The sequence below is a fragment of the Exserohilum turcica genome (assembly GCF_000359705.1).
Source record: "Exserohilum turcica Et28A unplaced genomic scaffold SETTUscaffold_15, whole genome shotgun sequence".
NCBI classification, from domain to species: domain Eukaryota; kingdom Fungi; phylum Ascomycota; class Dothideomycetes; order Pleosporales; family Pleosporaceae; genus Exserohilum; species Exserohilum turcicum.
In genome coordinates, this window is record NW_007359970.1 from 593,903 (window position 1) to 609,054 (window position 15,152).

Sequence of the window (15,152 nt, forward strand, 5' to 3'; positions counted from 1 at the left end):
GATTGAGCGTTCACAAGCACCAAGCGCATGTCTTCACAAATGAATTCAGCTCCTCTGTCATGGCTGCAGGTCAAAGAGTAAAGATGCCATTGAACAATTTATTGGCCATTACTAAAGGTAGTAACATAGAAAGAGGGCAATTGAACCCAAATTGCTTGATGTCTCGAGAGCGCACGCTAGCAGCTCTCGTCAAAAGTCGAGTGCTTGTCAATGTCAAAGTGGTCTATGCTCGCTTGTGTCGGGTGAGAAGAAAACAAAAGCAGGCGCTTCGAACAAGGAACATGCCCATCAACAATGCAAAGCAAGACATCTTAGTACTCTGCCTCGACACCCTCCTCGTCGTCGCCCAGGCTGTCGGCGGCAACCTCCTCGTAATCGCGCTCAAGAGCAGCGAGATCCTCACGAGCCTCGGAGAATTCACCTTCCTCCATACCCTCACCAACGTACCAGTGGACAAAGGCACGCTTGCTGTACATGAGGTCGAACTTGTGCGAAAGAGCGGACCAAGCCTCGCTAATGGCTGTGGTGTTGGACAACATGCAGACGGCGCGGTTGACCGAGGCGAGGTCGCCGTTGGGGACGTTCTGAGGAGGCTGGTAGCAGATACCAACCTTGAAACCAGTCGGGCACCAGTCAACGAACTGAACGGTGCGCTTGGTCTTGACCTGGGCAATGGCGGCGTGTGTGTCCTTGGGGACAACGTCACCACGGTACAGCAGGCACGTGGCCATGTACTTTCCGTTGCGAGGGTCGCACTTGACCATCTGGTTGTTTGGCTCGAAGCAGGCGTTGGTGATCTCGTTGACCGAGTTGGCCTCGTGCGCGGCCTTGGCGGCGGAGATGACGGGGGCGTAGGCAACGAGAGGGAAGTGGATACGAGGGTAGGGGACCAAGTTGGTCTGGAACTCGTTCAGGTCGACGTTGAGGGAACCGTCGAATCGCAGGGAGGCGGTGATGGAGGAGACGACTGAGAAGCAGTTAGCCAATGCAATGTGTAGGAAGACAGCGTGGGCAACATACCCTGAGCAATCAGACGGTTCAGGTTCTCGTAGTTGGGGCGCTCAATGCCAAGGTTCCTTCGGCAGATGTCGTAGATGGCCTCGTTGTCGACCATGAAGCTGCAGTCGGAGTGCTCGAGCGTCGTGTGCGTGGTGAGGATCGAGTTGTATGGCTCGACGACCGATGTGGCGACCTGGGGCGCTGGGTAGACGCAGAACTCGAGCTTGCACTTCTTGCCATAGTCGACCGACAGACGCTCCATGAGCAGGGCGCCAAAACCGGAACCGGTTCCACCGCCGAACGAGTGGAAGACGAGGAAACCCTGCAGACCGGCGCAGTTGTCGGCAACGCGGCGGACCTTGTCGAGGACCTGGTCAATGAGCTCCTTGCCGACGGTGTAGTGGCCACGGGCGTAGTTGTTCGAGGCATCCTCCTTGCCTGTGATCATCTGCTCGGGGTGGAAGAGGGAGCGGTAGGCACCGGTGCGCACCTCATCGACGACATTGGGCTCGAGATCGGCGTAGATGGTACGGGGGACATACTTGCCCTGGCCTGCGCAGTGTTAGTAATGCATGCTATGCGCCCTTCTGCTGGGCCATGGACTGCTGCCTACCCGTCTCCGAGAAGAAGGTGCTGAAGCCGTGGTCGTCGTTGACGGCCTTGCGCTCCTCAGTGAGGTAGCCATCGGGCTGGATGCCGTGCTCGAGGCAGTAGAGCTGGAGGCGAACACAGTCAGTATCCGTGCAGACTGGCGGTCAGGCGCACCCCTTCGGACGCCCTCCTTTTCGCCCGTGTCGCCATCGTAGGCGTGTCGACGGCGTGCAAGGGGGACGTTGATAGCTACTCACCTCCCAGCAAGAGTTTGCAATCTGGCAACCGGCCTGGCCGACTAGACGCGTACAAAGTCAGTATCAACAAATAAGCCGTCTTGGTGCCACCCCTCGGGGCGGCGGTCCGGGGTTGGGGGGGCGGAGGAGCGCAGGCGGGACTCGGACATACCGTTCAGACTGATAACTTCTCTCATTTTGAACTAGAAACGGAGTAGTAATTGGGTATCGGAATGGGGTGGGGGTGAACAGGAGAGTGCGTCCGCGAGAAAGTCGAGGAGCAGCTGGGCGGTTGAGTGGAGCAGATTGGGTGGCGGGGAGAAGCAGTGTTGTGTTTGTGGAATCGAACTTTTAGGCTGCACAGCGGCCGGCCTACCACGGGCCACGGCGCTAACCACCAACCCGCGCTGCTATGCACCTTACACTAATGCGCACACATATAATCACCACCACGACACGCCACGACGCGACGCGACCACGGCAATCAATTGTCCACGACGGGTTGCCCCGAACAATGCTCGTCCTGCTGTGGCCCACGTGAGGGAACGAGCCGCCTGTCCTCCGCCTTTGCCCCTGTCGTCCCGTGCCAATTGTCCAAAGATGCGCCTCTCCGCCGCCCTGCTGCTCTGCATCGTCACACAGCCCTGGACCGCCACAGCAAACGTCGAGAAAACAATTTTCCTGGGCCCTGCTGCTGCTGCTGCCGCCCTCTCCAATGCGCGCCCCGACCTAGCCGGGCTCGGGTTGCAAGTTGTCTCGCCGGCCACCACTCTTCTGCCTCTACAGGTTCCTGTTGCGTTTCCCACCGAGTCAGCGCCCCACGGCCTCGAGTCCTGGTATCTCCTGCGCGGCCTCGACCACGGGCGCAGGTACGAGGTGCGCATCTGCTGGCCAGCAACAGTGAGCTACTTTCCCTTCCATTTGCGACCACGGCCCAGTCCTGACCAAGACCCCAGCAACCAGCAGACTTCTGGCTCGATACTTACCCCCTCGACCGCGTCTTCGATACGCCCGACCTGGCTGCGTCACTCTCACGCTACAGCCAGCACCGTCAAGACTCCAAGCTGCACGCCTGGCAAGACTCCGACGAAGCAGACCCCAATGCCCAAGAGTCTGTGCTGTTACTTCGTCTCCAGGCTGCAGCGTTCTACTACTCGACCAATCGCACATTGATGCATCATCCGCCCCCGGTCCATGTCGATATCAGTACGTTCTTGCTTCATGCTTTTGCATACCCATTTCTTACGCCTGTAGTTCTCGATCCCTTCGTACTGAACGTCTTCCCGCAATCCCTCGGGCCCGTCGCCATATACATTACTCTGGTCGCCCTTGGAGCCTACTTCCTCTCTGCCTCCATCTACCGCTGGCTGCTCTCTATTGCCGCAGATTCGCCCAGCAAGCCCCATACCGAGTGAGAAAAAACACCCCGGCACACCCAACAGTATCCTATTCCCGCTGTGGTTGGCTACCAACGCTCCAAACCCGCAGTGACTGCCCTGGCCATTCGCCGCATATAGGCCAACACGCGAGCATGTCTGCAGCCGCTCCTCCACCGCCACCACCACCGCCTCCCCCACCGGGACCAGGTCCCCCTGGAAATCCCTTTGACGACCTTCCTGCCGAGCTGCTCCTGATCATCTCTGAATACGTAGGCACTAACAATCTCATGAACCTTGCTCTGGCCATGTATCCCACGTTCCAGCGCCACAATCTCTCTCCCAAGCTCTCTCCAACCACACTCGCCCACATGCTGCGCCTATCCAGAACAAGATCCATGGCCTCATCACGCTATCCCGACGCGGTAATCCGAATCCCCACTGAGCTGTGGCTAAACATTGTGCGCTATCTCGAGCCAGCCGACATTCTCTCCTTGATGTTCACGCTAGGAACAGTCTTTGGTCGCCCTCTGGCGGGTCAGACGATGCAGAGATTGCGAGTGTGGAGCCGGAGGTCGCGCGAAAAAGGATGATAATCATCATATTGTATTGGCTGCTGAAAAAATTCGCCATGCTAGGGCTTCAAAAGATCCAACTTATGATGAACCCAATGTCGTTATCAATGACTACTTCATTCATGAATTCTCGAATTCTCTCTCTTATCTGGTATCATTGCTGGAAAGCATCCCAGAAGAAGAAGAAGAAGAAGATATGTAACAAACGCCACGCTATGCATATAGAAGCCTCCCCCTCGTGTCGAGCGCCAGTAAAAAAAAACTGCCATTTACTACTTTTTTTCAGAAACCCCATCCCTTTGAACCATTTGCAACCAGTATCATCTCTGCACTTTTCAATCGTCTCTCGGAAACTCGTCTTGGAGCCCAATCGTCACCTTGACATTCATGCTGCCGAGCTCCTGGATCAAGAGCTTGGCAGCATACGGCATGGTGATTTTGCGCACAGCCTTTTCGCTCTCGCACAGCTTGCAGTAGCCACTGTAGCCCATCTGGCCGCCTGTTTGTGAAATAGCATTAGTATATTAAACAAAAAGCAGCAGGAGGAGGAGGAGGAGGAGAAGGGAAAAAAAAACTTACAATTCTCACAAACATCAACATTATGCGCATCAGAACTAATCATCAAGCGCTCGAGCAAAAGCTGCGACGCACCATAGGCAATGAGACAATCACGTTCCATTTCTCCGAGACGCAAGCCACCGTCGCGCGCGCGCCCCTCTGTGGGTTGGCGAGTGAGAATGGCACGGGGCCCGCGTGCACGCGAGTGCATTTTATCCTGGACCATGTGCTTGAGTTTCTGGTAGTAAATGGGGCCGAAGAAGGTGTAGAACTGGTGGGCTTCGCCCGTGATGCCCGAGGTGAGGTAGTCTTTTCCCGTGTAGGAGAAGCCTTTTTCAACGAGGATCTGCGACATGTCTTCGACGGTGGAGCCGCCAAAGGCGGTGCCGTATTCTAGGGTGCCGTTGAGGACGCCGGCTTTGCCGGAGAGTAGCTCCATCATTTTGCCGACGGTCATGCGCGATGGGAAACCGTGTGGGTTCATGATGATGTCCGGGCAGATGCCTTGGTCGTTGAAGGGCATGTCTTCTTGCTGGACGATGAGGCCAGTGGTACCTTTTTGGCCGTGGCGAGACGAGAACTTGTCGCCGAGTTCCGGACGACGAGTCTGGCGCATGAGCAGCTTGATCAATGTCGTTCCCGCTTCGTTCTCGGTGATGCACGCCTTGTCCACGTAGCTGCAGTCGGGCAGCTTGTACTTTTCCGGCTTGTCTTTGTACACGTTGGACGCCGGGCCAGCGGTATCTTGGGGTATCGACTTCAACAAGAAGGCATCGCCCGCTTCAAGCCGAGCGCCCACTTGCGCGATACCATCTTGGCCAATTGCTTGGTGGCTGCGGTTCTCAACGTCGAGTGCGCCCGCGTTGATGCGGTCAGAAGTCCCGTTGGCATACGTCTTGAGAGGCGTAACGTGCTTCTTGAACACTTGGCAGCGACCAAATCCACGATCGCACGACGCCTTGTTCAGAATGAGCGCATCCTCAATATCGTAGCCAGAGTACGACATGACAGCCACGGTTGCGTTCTGTCCAGCTGGAAGCTTGTCGTATTTTGTGAGCTCAATGGTACGCGTCTTGACCATGGGTTGTTGTGGATAGACCATGAGATAGAGCAGAGTGTCTATCCTGTTAAACTGGTTATAGGCAATAGCGCCTATCGCTTGTTTACCCATAGCGCATTGGTAAGTATTACGCGGCGACTGGTTGTGGTGAGGATAGGGGATGAGGCCAGCGACAGCACCCAAAATGGTAAAGGGCTCGATCTCGAGATGAGTGGTATGCTGGTTGATATCGCTCTCTTTAAGCGCAATGTTGGTATCGTTCTCCTCGTTGGTATCGAGATACTCTACGAGGCCCCTTGTCAGAAAGTCTTCAAAGTCCATGGTACCCTTGCGAAGAGCCTTCAAGTACCGCGAAGTGACCTTTGAGCGCTGGTTCTCCACGATGATCATTGGCCTACAGATGCGCCCTTCGTCAGTAGCAATGTGAACTTCGCAATGGTCGTGATCGATATGAATGCTGGTGAACTCGGAGATACGGCCCATTCGTCGGAGTTTCCGGAAGTTGTTCAAGAAGCGCTTTGGTGTGTCTGTGACAGCAATCGGTGTACCGTTGAGACAGACACTATATACACCCTCGGCATGAATCTCCTCTCCTGTCTGAAAGCAGATGTCCTCCGCACCCAACATGAACACAATCTTTCGGACCGGGTCGTCGTCGTCTTCGGTGGTGATGTGCGTCATAAGCGCCAGGTTCTTGACCAGACCACAAGCCTCTCCTTCTGGGGTATCGGAAGTGCAAAGCATACCAAACTGCGATGGCTGCAGCGCTCGAGGACCAGACACCTTGCGAGTCTTTTCAAACTGCGAACTGATTCTCGTCATCATACCCAGTGCAGCAATGTAACTCAGTCTACTCAGAACGTGCGTGACACCGGCCCTCTCCATCTTGAATCGCTTCAGACTCCAGTTTCCGGTAGCAATGGCGCGCTCGACACCCATGGTGATGTGATTCTTGTGGACGCTAAAGTGAGAAAAGGCATCAAACTCCTGTGCTCGAACTGGCTTTTTCAAGACCTTGTCGATGCTCAGCTTGAAGTCGTGGTTGAAGCGCTTGAAGTGGTCTTCGAACAGGAGAGACAACATCTGTCCAGAAAGCTCCAGACGCTTGTTGCCAACATAGTCGCGGTCATCCACGAGCTTCGGATCTTGCATCGCCATCAACACTCTGCGAGCCATGAGAGCTACGTAGAGCGCCTTTGGCCGGAAGTTCGTGCCTTCTACTGGTACGTGTGGAAGAACGACGTTTGACAGACACTCAATGGCTTCCAGATGGTAGTTCCTGTTGCGCGAGGTGCCAAGTGGCTTCTTGACTAGCCGCACGCGATGGCCAATGTACTCGAGCGCCCTCTCTTGTGTATGAATCTGCTCTCTCGCACAGGCCTCGAAATTGATGGCAAAGTTGTCCTGGTATGCGCTGTCTTCACCCGCAATCAGAAGCAGGATCTCTTTATCCGAATGCACTCCCAGCGCCTTCATGACGAATACAATCGGAATCTCCTCCGAGAGCGTGTTGTGCCGAAGGTACATGAGTCCTTTCTTCTGAATGACATACGTCTTTGTCCGCCTTTCGTGGGTGGAACTCGTAACGCTAGCCTGCATGATTCCCTTTGCGCTTTCGACAATGACTCGATTCTTGTTGAGCTGCTCTTGGACCAGGATAACCTTCTCTTGTCCACGCGTGATAAAGTAGCCTCCAGGATCCAGTGGACACTCTTCCATGACAGCCATCTCACGATCACTCTTGCCAGCCAGTACGCATTTATTACTCTTCAACATGATGGGCATCCTCCCAATCTTTATGCCTGTCCGCTTCACCTTGGCGTTTCCTCTGGTGTATATTATATCCACTACTATGGGCGCAGCATAGGTCATGTCACGTAACCGGCACTCGTTGGGCGTAACGGTACTGCGGTGATGTTCGAGATCATCTTCTTCCTGTCGGTTCGGCGACAAAACACGAATGTCCGTATACTCGAGGAGAAATTTAGGGTCGAAGTCGCTACGAACGAAGCGGTTGGCTTTGATGATCTTCTTCAGATCCACGTCCACAAAGTGGTTGTAAGAGTCGACGTGCTGCTTGACGAGACCTTTGGTCTTCAGGAATGCTGGCAACAAGTTCCACTTGTCGCGCGCCGTGTTGATGGGGTCGGTCAAACTTTTGCCATAGTAGAAGGGCTCGAGGAGAGCGGAGAACTCGTCTTTCGCGTGGGTATGTGGCGCTCGTCGTTTTCGCGTTTGTTCTGTTGATGTGGAAGCTCCTGGGTTTAAGTCTGTCGCATCGTCACCAGTAGCATTCTGCGCGTTGGCGCTCTCAGCATCAATATCCATAAAGTCGTCGCCATCCACCTTTTGGACCTCAGATGCGCCGGGCGCAACTTTCGCCTTTGTCGCCCCGCGCGGGGCAGCTTTGGGCTTGGGTGCCACAACTTCCTTTGCGCATGTTAGTTTCACATAATTAGCTCTATAATAGTCCTTATACCTTTTTGCCCACCATGGTTGCGACAGGAGAGCAGGTCAGCGAAAGTTGGTGGTGAGTTAGCAAGTCCGTTGAAGCTGCTGCAACAATTTAGTGTTCCGCGAGTCAGTTGAAAACGGCTTCTGACTAATCCCGTAGCTACGGACGGCGAACACCTTAACTTTACTAGTCAGAGAGAGACTCTGAGATTGTTCGACATTATTAACTAGGTGGTGATGCGAATGCTCTATACCTCTTTTACAGTAACTCTGCAATACGTATCTTACTAAACCAAAGAGAATAAATAATGAAACATCCATCAGGGCACGCTTAGACATATTAGTTAGAGGTCTTCAAGTACCACAGTTCTTAAGTGTAGTTAAGTACGCCGTTTTAGTATTCCTTACAACGACAAATACACCTAATAGCAGTAGCACAAGCTTCTCTACATAGACAGAAACCAACCAGCCAACCAATCAACAACACTTTCCCTTCTTTGCACGAAAACTCCAAAAAAAAACCCCCCTTATCCATACGCACACTTTGTAGGACCTGATTTATGTTCAAAATACACAGCAAATGCATGAGGTTACAGGGAATCAAAAGAGAGAAAGAGAGAGAGAATTTGGGGAAAAAAAAGGAGAAAGCTCGTTAATCCACTCATTTCCAATCAATCAATCAAGAAAGGGAGAAAAAAAGACCCCCAGACTCACACGCTCACACACCCGCACTGTGTGGCTAACCCAGGTTCCTTTGCATAATTCCAAAGGGAGTGTTCTACCATATCGTACAAAGTTCATCCATCCAAACCCTGTCTAGCCCAACTTCGGGGAGTTGCAAACCGGTTTCGCATATCTCTCTTTGGTAAACACCTCGGTCTAGAAGGCGTCGCGAACATCAGACTCGCCGTTCAAACCTCTGAGCGAACTCTCCGCCAGATCGACCTTGAGTTGAGCCGTCTCAGCCTCACGCTCAAGACCGTCCCACTCTCTCAGTTTCTGCCTCTTGGCGTCCTCTTTCTTGTCAATTAGCTCTCTAAGCTTCTGTGCTTCAGCCTCCAACTTGAGAATCTTGCTCTTGTCATATAATTCAGGAGCTTTTTGACCTCCTGGGATTTCCTTGGGCAGGTCGGCAAGGTGGTCGCGGAAGCGCATGGTACGGGGATATGTTGTAGCTGTAGAGTTGCTCGAGCCGCGGAAAGAGGGAGCGAAAGGTGGCGCCCCGCTAGGACCACTGCTGGTGCCGCGAGGCCCTGATGGTGCACCACCGTAATAGCCTCCTCGGGGACCTCCACCCCACGATCCTCTGCGTGAAGAAGACCCAGAAAAGTCACCTCGCCCTTCATATCCACCGAAACCGCGACCCCCACCTCGTGGCCGCGTCGGTGCAGCCAATACAGGATTGGTTCCTCGAGGGTAGGTGGGAGGCGGCGCTACCGAACTGGATGGGCCTGCTGGGGGCGATATTGCGGGCGAGGGGTAGCTGCGACTAGAAGGACCTGTGGGAGGAGCCCTGGTAAAGTTGCCATCGCCATTGCGGTAGGCAGAAGACGGTCCTGTTGGAGGCGCAAAGTCTCTATCGCCACGCGGTCCAGTCGGAGGACTCTCTCTACGACGTGGAGGAGATCGCTCCCGCTCCCGTTCCCGCTCTCGTTCTCGTTCTCGTTCTCGTTCCCGTTCTCGTTCCCGTTCTCTTTCTCGTTCTCTCTCCCTCTCTCGCTCCCGTTCTCGCTCCCGTTCTCTCTCTCGCTCTCGCTCCCGGCTATAGTCTCGGACTCGTTCAGGAAGCCGCTCACGGTACGGCGATCTTGGTGCGGAAGCAGGCTCTCTGGCAACAGGCTCTTCCACAAGCGCAGCGCGGCTAGGGTGAATAGGCGGTGGTGAAGAGCGACGCGAGGTAGCCGTTGAATCCCTACCGGAAGCCTCATTTGAAGTGTATGTTGGCCGCGCTGGAGAAGGAGACCTGCGACTCCTCCAAGTATCAGCGGTATATGGATCAGCACGTTCGCGTCTTGGAGAAGGTGACCGGCGCCTGTAGTCGCGCGCTGGAGAGTATCGACGTGGGGGAGGGCTGAGGACTGGTTAGCGGACTGTCAATTGAAGTGGGCAGTTTTTGAATGTACCTGCTGAGACGAGAACGCGGTTCGTCATATCGGCTTGAACGAATAGGCGAGCGCATCCCGCGACTCCTCGCTGGCGACACATCGCGGTCTCGAAGGGGTGGTGATCTGTCGCGTGGCCGTGGGGAACGAGTGTACGAGTCGTACTGGTCCCGATCCCGATCCCTTCGTGGTGACCTTGCCCGGTCACTTCTGTAGTCGTCGCGTCTGGGTGAAAATGCTCGACGCAGGGGCGACCGAGGACGTGCCCTCCAGCTATCATCGCGACGCGGGCTTCGTGATCTTCTGCGAAACGCAGGCGAGCGACTTCGTGGACGGGACGAACGGCCGCCAGGAACGTAGGTGTCTGCCGAAGCTAGGCCACGGCGGGGTGGGGAGCCACGGCGAGGGGAAGATGCGCGACGGAGAGGAGGCGAGCGGGCGCGATAGCTGTCTCCGCGCGGAGAGCGTGGGCGTGGCCCAGGGGAGCGTGGACGGTATGTGTTTGAGTATCGGTCATCCCTAGTTGCGCGTTAACAGTTGCGCTGCGGATAACTCTTACAAGTCAGAGAGATTCATGAGCCATCCATCTGTGCATCTGTGGCAGAGTGGTGTTAACCAACCTTCGGTCTCGGTCTCGATCTCTATCTCTGTCTCGCTCGCGGTCTCTGTCCATTTCGCAATCGAAAGTGGCGTGCTCGACCTATCGCGGATATCAGGGTTGGGCAATTAGAATGACTAGAATCGATGTGGGCTGGCGGCTGGGAATCGCGGCAGTTGAATTGTGGTGAGTGTTTGGCGCCTCGTGTGTTGAGCCTGCAAAAAGTGAAGTTCGAAGCCAAGCCCACTGCGACTGGACGCGTTGGACCGTCACGTGCGATGGGTTAAATGGGGCTGAAGGCGTATGAGCTTGGGCCCTTCCAGCGCAACCACAAACGCCCAACAATGGATGCCTTCTTTGGTGTTTCAGTCATTTTCTTTTTTTTCGGGCATGGTATCCCGCAGACGCAAGTGGTGGCCGTGCGTGCGTGTATGAGTGTGTATGCGATAGACCCAGCGTTTCGTGGCAACCACTTTGCCTCTCTTCCAGACATGTCAGAATCCAATTGGTTCTTTCAAAGACTTGTTGACACAGCTGCCGCTAATAACGCTCCTACCTTGGGTCGAGCAACAGCCGAAAACTCACAACAACCGGCTGCTTTGTTTCACCCCTTGCCTGGCCGTTCGCGTCCTCGGTTTGCCAGCCATGGCGTGGCGTAGAATCGTTCCATAATCAGCGTGTCATGTCCCGTCCATTACTCTGCCTTGAACATTAAAATCTTGATCTTGATTATGCTCATCTGCGGGCACTCTTGGTTTCCGCCTTTAACGCCGGTTCCCAATGCTGACTTTGCCGAAGCCCTAATGACCCGTGACATCCGTGACGCCAGCTCGCTCTTGGAGCTCCTGAAAGTGCAATCCTGATCTTTTGTACAAAATGCATGTCCCCTACAGACTCTTGACCATGCAAACTAGCGCCTAGTCTTTCGCTCATCCTCTCTCTTGGCCCTTTTCCTGCTTTCCTGGTTGATCATATCTGCTAGATCATCTTGGTCGATACTTTGCCATTGTCCCTGTGCCTCAGCCCGCTGCCTAGACTCGTACTCTTTCTTCAATGCGTCCCTGTCCAACTTATCACTGTCTCCCAGCTGATCAATGTCGACAGAGACGTCGACGTCTCCAGCTTTCCGCTTCCTCTGTGCATGTCCAAGAGCATCGCGCTTCGCTGCATCCAGGTCATAAGCATGCTCGCCACCAAAGAAGCCAGTCGCAGATATGTTCTTCTCGGGAAGCACTGTGTAGGCGCTCCGTGGCGCTCCGGGCTCTTCCGTCTCAATTCCTTTGCGCTGTTTCCGGAGCTGGAATTCTCCACTGATGCTCTCCGCCCCACCAATCTCAGAGGGCATGGCCGAAGCAGTAGTCATGGAGGTCTGTATACCACTCGCGTCTTCATCTCCTTCCTCCTCTTCTTCCTCGTCATCTTCCTCCTCCTCGTCACTCTCTTCGTCCTCGCTCTCGCCCTCGGCTCGAAGTGCTCCCCAGATACCACGTTCAACAGGTTCACCAACGTGTGTTGGTTGCTGTTGCTCCTCCAGTATAGCGGTTCCGTACAGATCCCCGCCAAACAGTGGCTTACCAGCATCGTCAGTAGGTGGTTTACCCCATTGACCAGGCTGAAATCCCCAAGAAGATCCGGGAGGGATCGGGGCATTGACACCAGGTACGCGCAGATTGGGATAGGACGGCGGAGGGCCAAAACGCTGCATATTAATGAGCCATGGAGGCGGGTGGCCGGGTGCCATTCCCAGTGCCTCCCGAAGCTCCTCACTCAGCTCGCCTGGCTTGAGGTTTACGAGGTTGGTTTCGAATTCCTTACCCTCGTAGTAGACCTCGCCATATCTGGTCAGTTCTGGCTTAGTCTGCCGCCTGAAGAAGGCATCGTAGAGTTTGGCGTAGTCAATGTCCAACTTGCCAAGTTTTCCTTGCACGCGCTCACGCTGCTTCTGCCTCATGGTCATTTCAGCCTGTTTTTCTAAAACCGCATCTCGCATTTCTGCAATACCCGTCTCCTGAATAAACTTGGGCAAAGCAAAGGGCGGCTTCTCGATACCTCGCTTGGACGAGAGATACTCGCGCTTCAGTGACCAGTGAGAGGGTACGGGTATGACGTTTTTCGCTGCCTTGATGGATATTAGCAGCTGGGGGTCAGAGGATGACACGTCTGTCCATTCGACCAGCTCTGGCCGGGGCACTAGCGCCTTGAGTTGCGCAACCGACAACTTGTTCATCTGCTTTCTCTGCTTTTTGGAGAGCTTGGGCTTGCCATCGTCGTCCTCCTCATCCGGGATGTCGTCGTCGGAGTGGTAGATTTCAGGCTTCTCTTCGTCCTTTGTCGCCGCTTCCTCCTCCGTCGGCTCCCTGAACTTTTCAAACACACTCTTGTATTCCTCGAAAAGCGGGTCGTCGAAGTTGTACTGGTTTTCAATATCATCGACGGAGAGGAGGGTCGCGGGCTTCACCGCCTGTGCTTCGTTATTTGTGTCGCTTTCGGGTGCGGGAGATTCGCTCTCACGCGCAGAGTCGCCGGCGGTCGACGGTGTCTCCTGCGGTTGCGTTAGCAAATTGGCCAATGTTGCGCGATGCGATGGGCGCCAGAGACGTACAGAGCGTTGCTGCTTCTTCTTTGCACGGCGATAGGCGTTCTTGTTCGCCTGCTTCTTGCCTTTCGCACTTGCGCCCGACATGTTGGCGGTGATGACGCGGCGCGAATCTGAAGCCCTCGTGTGGCGGCAATAAAATGCGCGATGTCCTGCGCGTAGATAAAATGCACGTTATGGGGGGCGAGGGAGAAGGGTGGGCGAGAAGCGGACGTGCAGGCTGAAGTTGCTGAGCTCGCGCGGAAAGATTGAGCGGCCCGTCTTGGCGCCGCGGCTCGCGTTCAGACGCAGCTCCCTGCCTTGCTTGACATTGGTAGGCATGCCTTTGCAACCAACAGCATTTACCGATAGGCAGTCTACCTGCCTGGCTCAGACCAATTGCCATAGAAAAACATGCATGCATAAAAAACTTTCATCCTCAGACTTGTTTCATTGAGCATCGCTGGCACACATCTTGTGGATTGGAGACTACACCGAACCAATGGCGCTTGAGCAAGCCTGCTAGGTGAGCTATTAATCCCTCGCACTTTCTGCCCCATGTTTCCTTTGGCATGTGATACTCTCAGTTTCTGCTTTCATCTTGTCTTGGTCTAGATATCTCACGATCCATCATCACTGGCAAACTACGCATGCAATCAGTCTTTGTCTTAGCCTCAGTCCTGTCAACTGAACTTACCTTGACTGCCCAGAAACCTCTAAAGTGCTTCTTCTGGCCCAGTTGATTGATTTCCTCAATCTCTTTTGGTGTCAACTTGAATGTCATCGCCCTCAGGTAATCGCTGAGTCGCTGCTCCTTGCTACTCGTCGTAATTGGAACAATGTCCTGGTCGATGCACCACCTGAGGAAGATTTCATTTTCGCTCACGGCGTACTTTTTGGTCAGACTCTCCACATATCCATCCACGAGCCCGGGCTTTGCCTTGGTGGCAGCCGTCAGAGGTGCATATGCGGTAGTGGCGATGCCATTTTGCTTGTGGAATTCCAGAAGCTCTGGGTGCTGGAGGTAAGGGTGGAATTCGATCTGGTTGCAGACTGGCTTAACCTTGGCCGTCTTGAGAACGGTTGCCAGATGGCTGGGCAGATAGTTGGAAACGCCAATGGATTTGGCCAGGCCTGAGGCCTTGACAGCTTCCATGTCGGCCCAAGCCTTTTGGAGATCGGCCTCTGAATTGCCAAACCAAGGTTGGTGGATGAGGTAACTTGGATCAATCAGTCACGCATGGATATATCATCGTTGCAGGAGTCTTACAGATCAACATAGTCTAGTTGAAGTTTCTCCAAGCTTGCCTTGATTGCACCAGCAATGTCGTTGATGTTTTCATTGTTCACTTTGGTCGTCACGAAAAGCTTCTCGCGTGCGACACCGCTCTCTTTGATGGCTATTCCAAGCTCGCGTTCGGTCTTGTATACTGTCAACCAACCGTTAGAGAAGCTCAATTTCAGTACCGGGACAGGAATGCATACTCTCTGCTCCATCAAGATGTGTGTACCCCAACTTGATAGCCATTTTCACGGCGTCAACGGTCGCTTGATCGATCTTGCCATCGTCATCACGCTTGTACCAAGCAGTTCCGGTGCCATAACCCAACATGGGAATTGAGGCGCCATCATTGAGTTTCAACTTCGGAATGGTCACGTCGAGGTTGGCCATTGTTGCAAGGGTTCGGGCGTGTGATATAATTGAGCGATTGGGATAAGTGATGAAGATATGTGGAGATTTGATTCTATAGCTGATCGGTGAGCAATTTCTCAGAAGCTTGACCATGAAGTGGTTTGTTCAGTTGGATGATTGAGGGGCTAAGTAGCATGCGGGGTCGCAAGTCCCGGATTACAAGTCCGGGTCGCAACGCGTGTCCGTCAATGCCGATGGTGGGGCCTATCGCATTGGGGGAATGCCGTTAGCACCATTTCCGCAGCTTTAGCATTAGTCTGACTGGGAGCAGCTCCTGTCATGAAGCGTATGATTTGCTTGCCGTAGTAGGTATTGGCATGGATTTTGGGAGCTGA

At 54.2% G+C, this 15,152-nt stretch overlaps 7 protein-coding genes across 7 annotated transcripts; 2 read left to right on the plus strand and 5 right to left on the minus strand.

The window, feature by feature from the left end:
* Window positions 1-71: 71 nt before the first annotated feature.
* On the minus strand, window positions 72-2,115 carry SETTUDRAFT_168394 (uncharacterized protein). Its single transcript, XM_008025732.1, has 5 exons — window positions 1,999-2,115; window positions 1,848-1,888; window positions 1,613-1,715; window positions 1,021-1,551; window positions 72-967 (listed from the first exon to the last, which is right to left on the minus strand). Exons 1-5 carry the CDS (start codon window positions 2,021-2,023, stop codon window positions 312-314), a joined length of 1,356 nt encoding a protein of 451 aa, XP_008023923.1. The 5' UTR covers window positions 2,024-2,115; the 3' UTR covers window positions 72-311.
* Window positions 2,116-2,426: 311 nt separating this feature from the next.
* On the plus strand, window positions 2,427-3,241 carry SETTUDRAFT_106952 (uncharacterized protein; the record flags this gene model as incomplete). Its single annotated transcript, XM_008025733.1, has 3 exons — window positions 2,427-2,726; window positions 2,783-3,032; window positions 3,081-3,241. The coding sequence occupies 3 exons, from the start codon at window positions 2,427-2,429 to the stop codon at window positions 3,239-3,241; spliced, it is 711 nt and encodes a 236-aa protein (XP_008023924.1).
* Window positions 3,242-3,357: 116 nt separating this feature from the next.
* SETTUDRAFT_27329 (uncharacterized protein) lies at window positions 3,358-3,795 on the plus strand (the record flags this gene model as incomplete). Its single annotated transcript, XM_008025520.1, has 1 exon — window positions 3,358-3,795. One exon carries the CDS (start codon window positions 3,358-3,360, stop codon window positions 3,793-3,795), a length of 438 nt encoding a protein of 145 aa, XP_008023711.1.
* Window positions 3,796-4,044: 249 nt separating this feature from the next.
* SETTUDRAFT_176594 (uncharacterized protein) lies at window positions 4,045-7,889 on the minus strand (the record flags this gene model as incomplete). The annotated part of the gene is made up of 3 exons (XM_008025734.1): window positions 4,045-4,276; window positions 4,357-7,825; window positions 7,875-7,889. 3 exons carry the CDS (start codon window positions 7,887-7,889, stop codon window positions 4,113-4,115), a joined length of 3,648 nt encoding a protein of 1,215 aa, XP_008023925.1. The 3' UTR covers window positions 4,045-4,112.
* An 839-nt stretch (window positions 7,890-8,728) lies between these two features.
* On the minus strand, window positions 8,729-10,624 carry SETTUDRAFT_38572 (uncharacterized protein; the record flags this gene model as incomplete). The annotated part of the gene is made up of 4 exons (XM_008025562.1): window positions 8,729-9,920; window positions 9,973-10,470; window positions 10,511-10,546; window positions 10,572-10,624. The coding sequence occupies 4 exons, from the start codon at window positions 10,622-10,624 to the stop codon at window positions 8,729-8,731; spliced, it is 1,779 nt and encodes a 592-aa protein (XP_008023753.1).
* An 835-nt stretch (window positions 10,625-11,459) lies between these two features.
* On the minus strand, window positions 11,460-13,232 carry SETTUDRAFT_107734 (uncharacterized protein; the record flags this gene model as incomplete). Its single annotated transcript, XM_008025735.1, has 2 exons — window positions 11,460-13,091; window positions 13,152-13,232. The coding sequence occupies 2 exons, from the start codon at window positions 13,230-13,232 to the stop codon at window positions 11,460-11,462; spliced, it is 1,713 nt and encodes a 570-aa protein (XP_008023926.1).
* A 336-nt stretch (window positions 13,233-13,568) lies between these two features.
* Window positions 13,569-14,891, minus strand: SETTUDRAFT_129432 (uncharacterized protein). The gene is made up of 4 exons (XM_008025736.1): window positions 14,610-14,891; window positions 14,395-14,554; window positions 13,822-14,344; window positions 13,569-13,768 (listed from the first exon to the last, which is right to left on the minus strand). Exons 1-4 carry the CDS (start codon window positions 14,794-14,796, stop codon window positions 13,745-13,747), a joined length of 894 nt encoding a protein of 297 aa, XP_008023927.1. The 5' UTR covers window positions 14,797-14,891; the 3' UTR covers window positions 13,569-13,744.
* Between the last annotated feature and the right edge of the window lie 261 nt (window positions 14,892-15,152).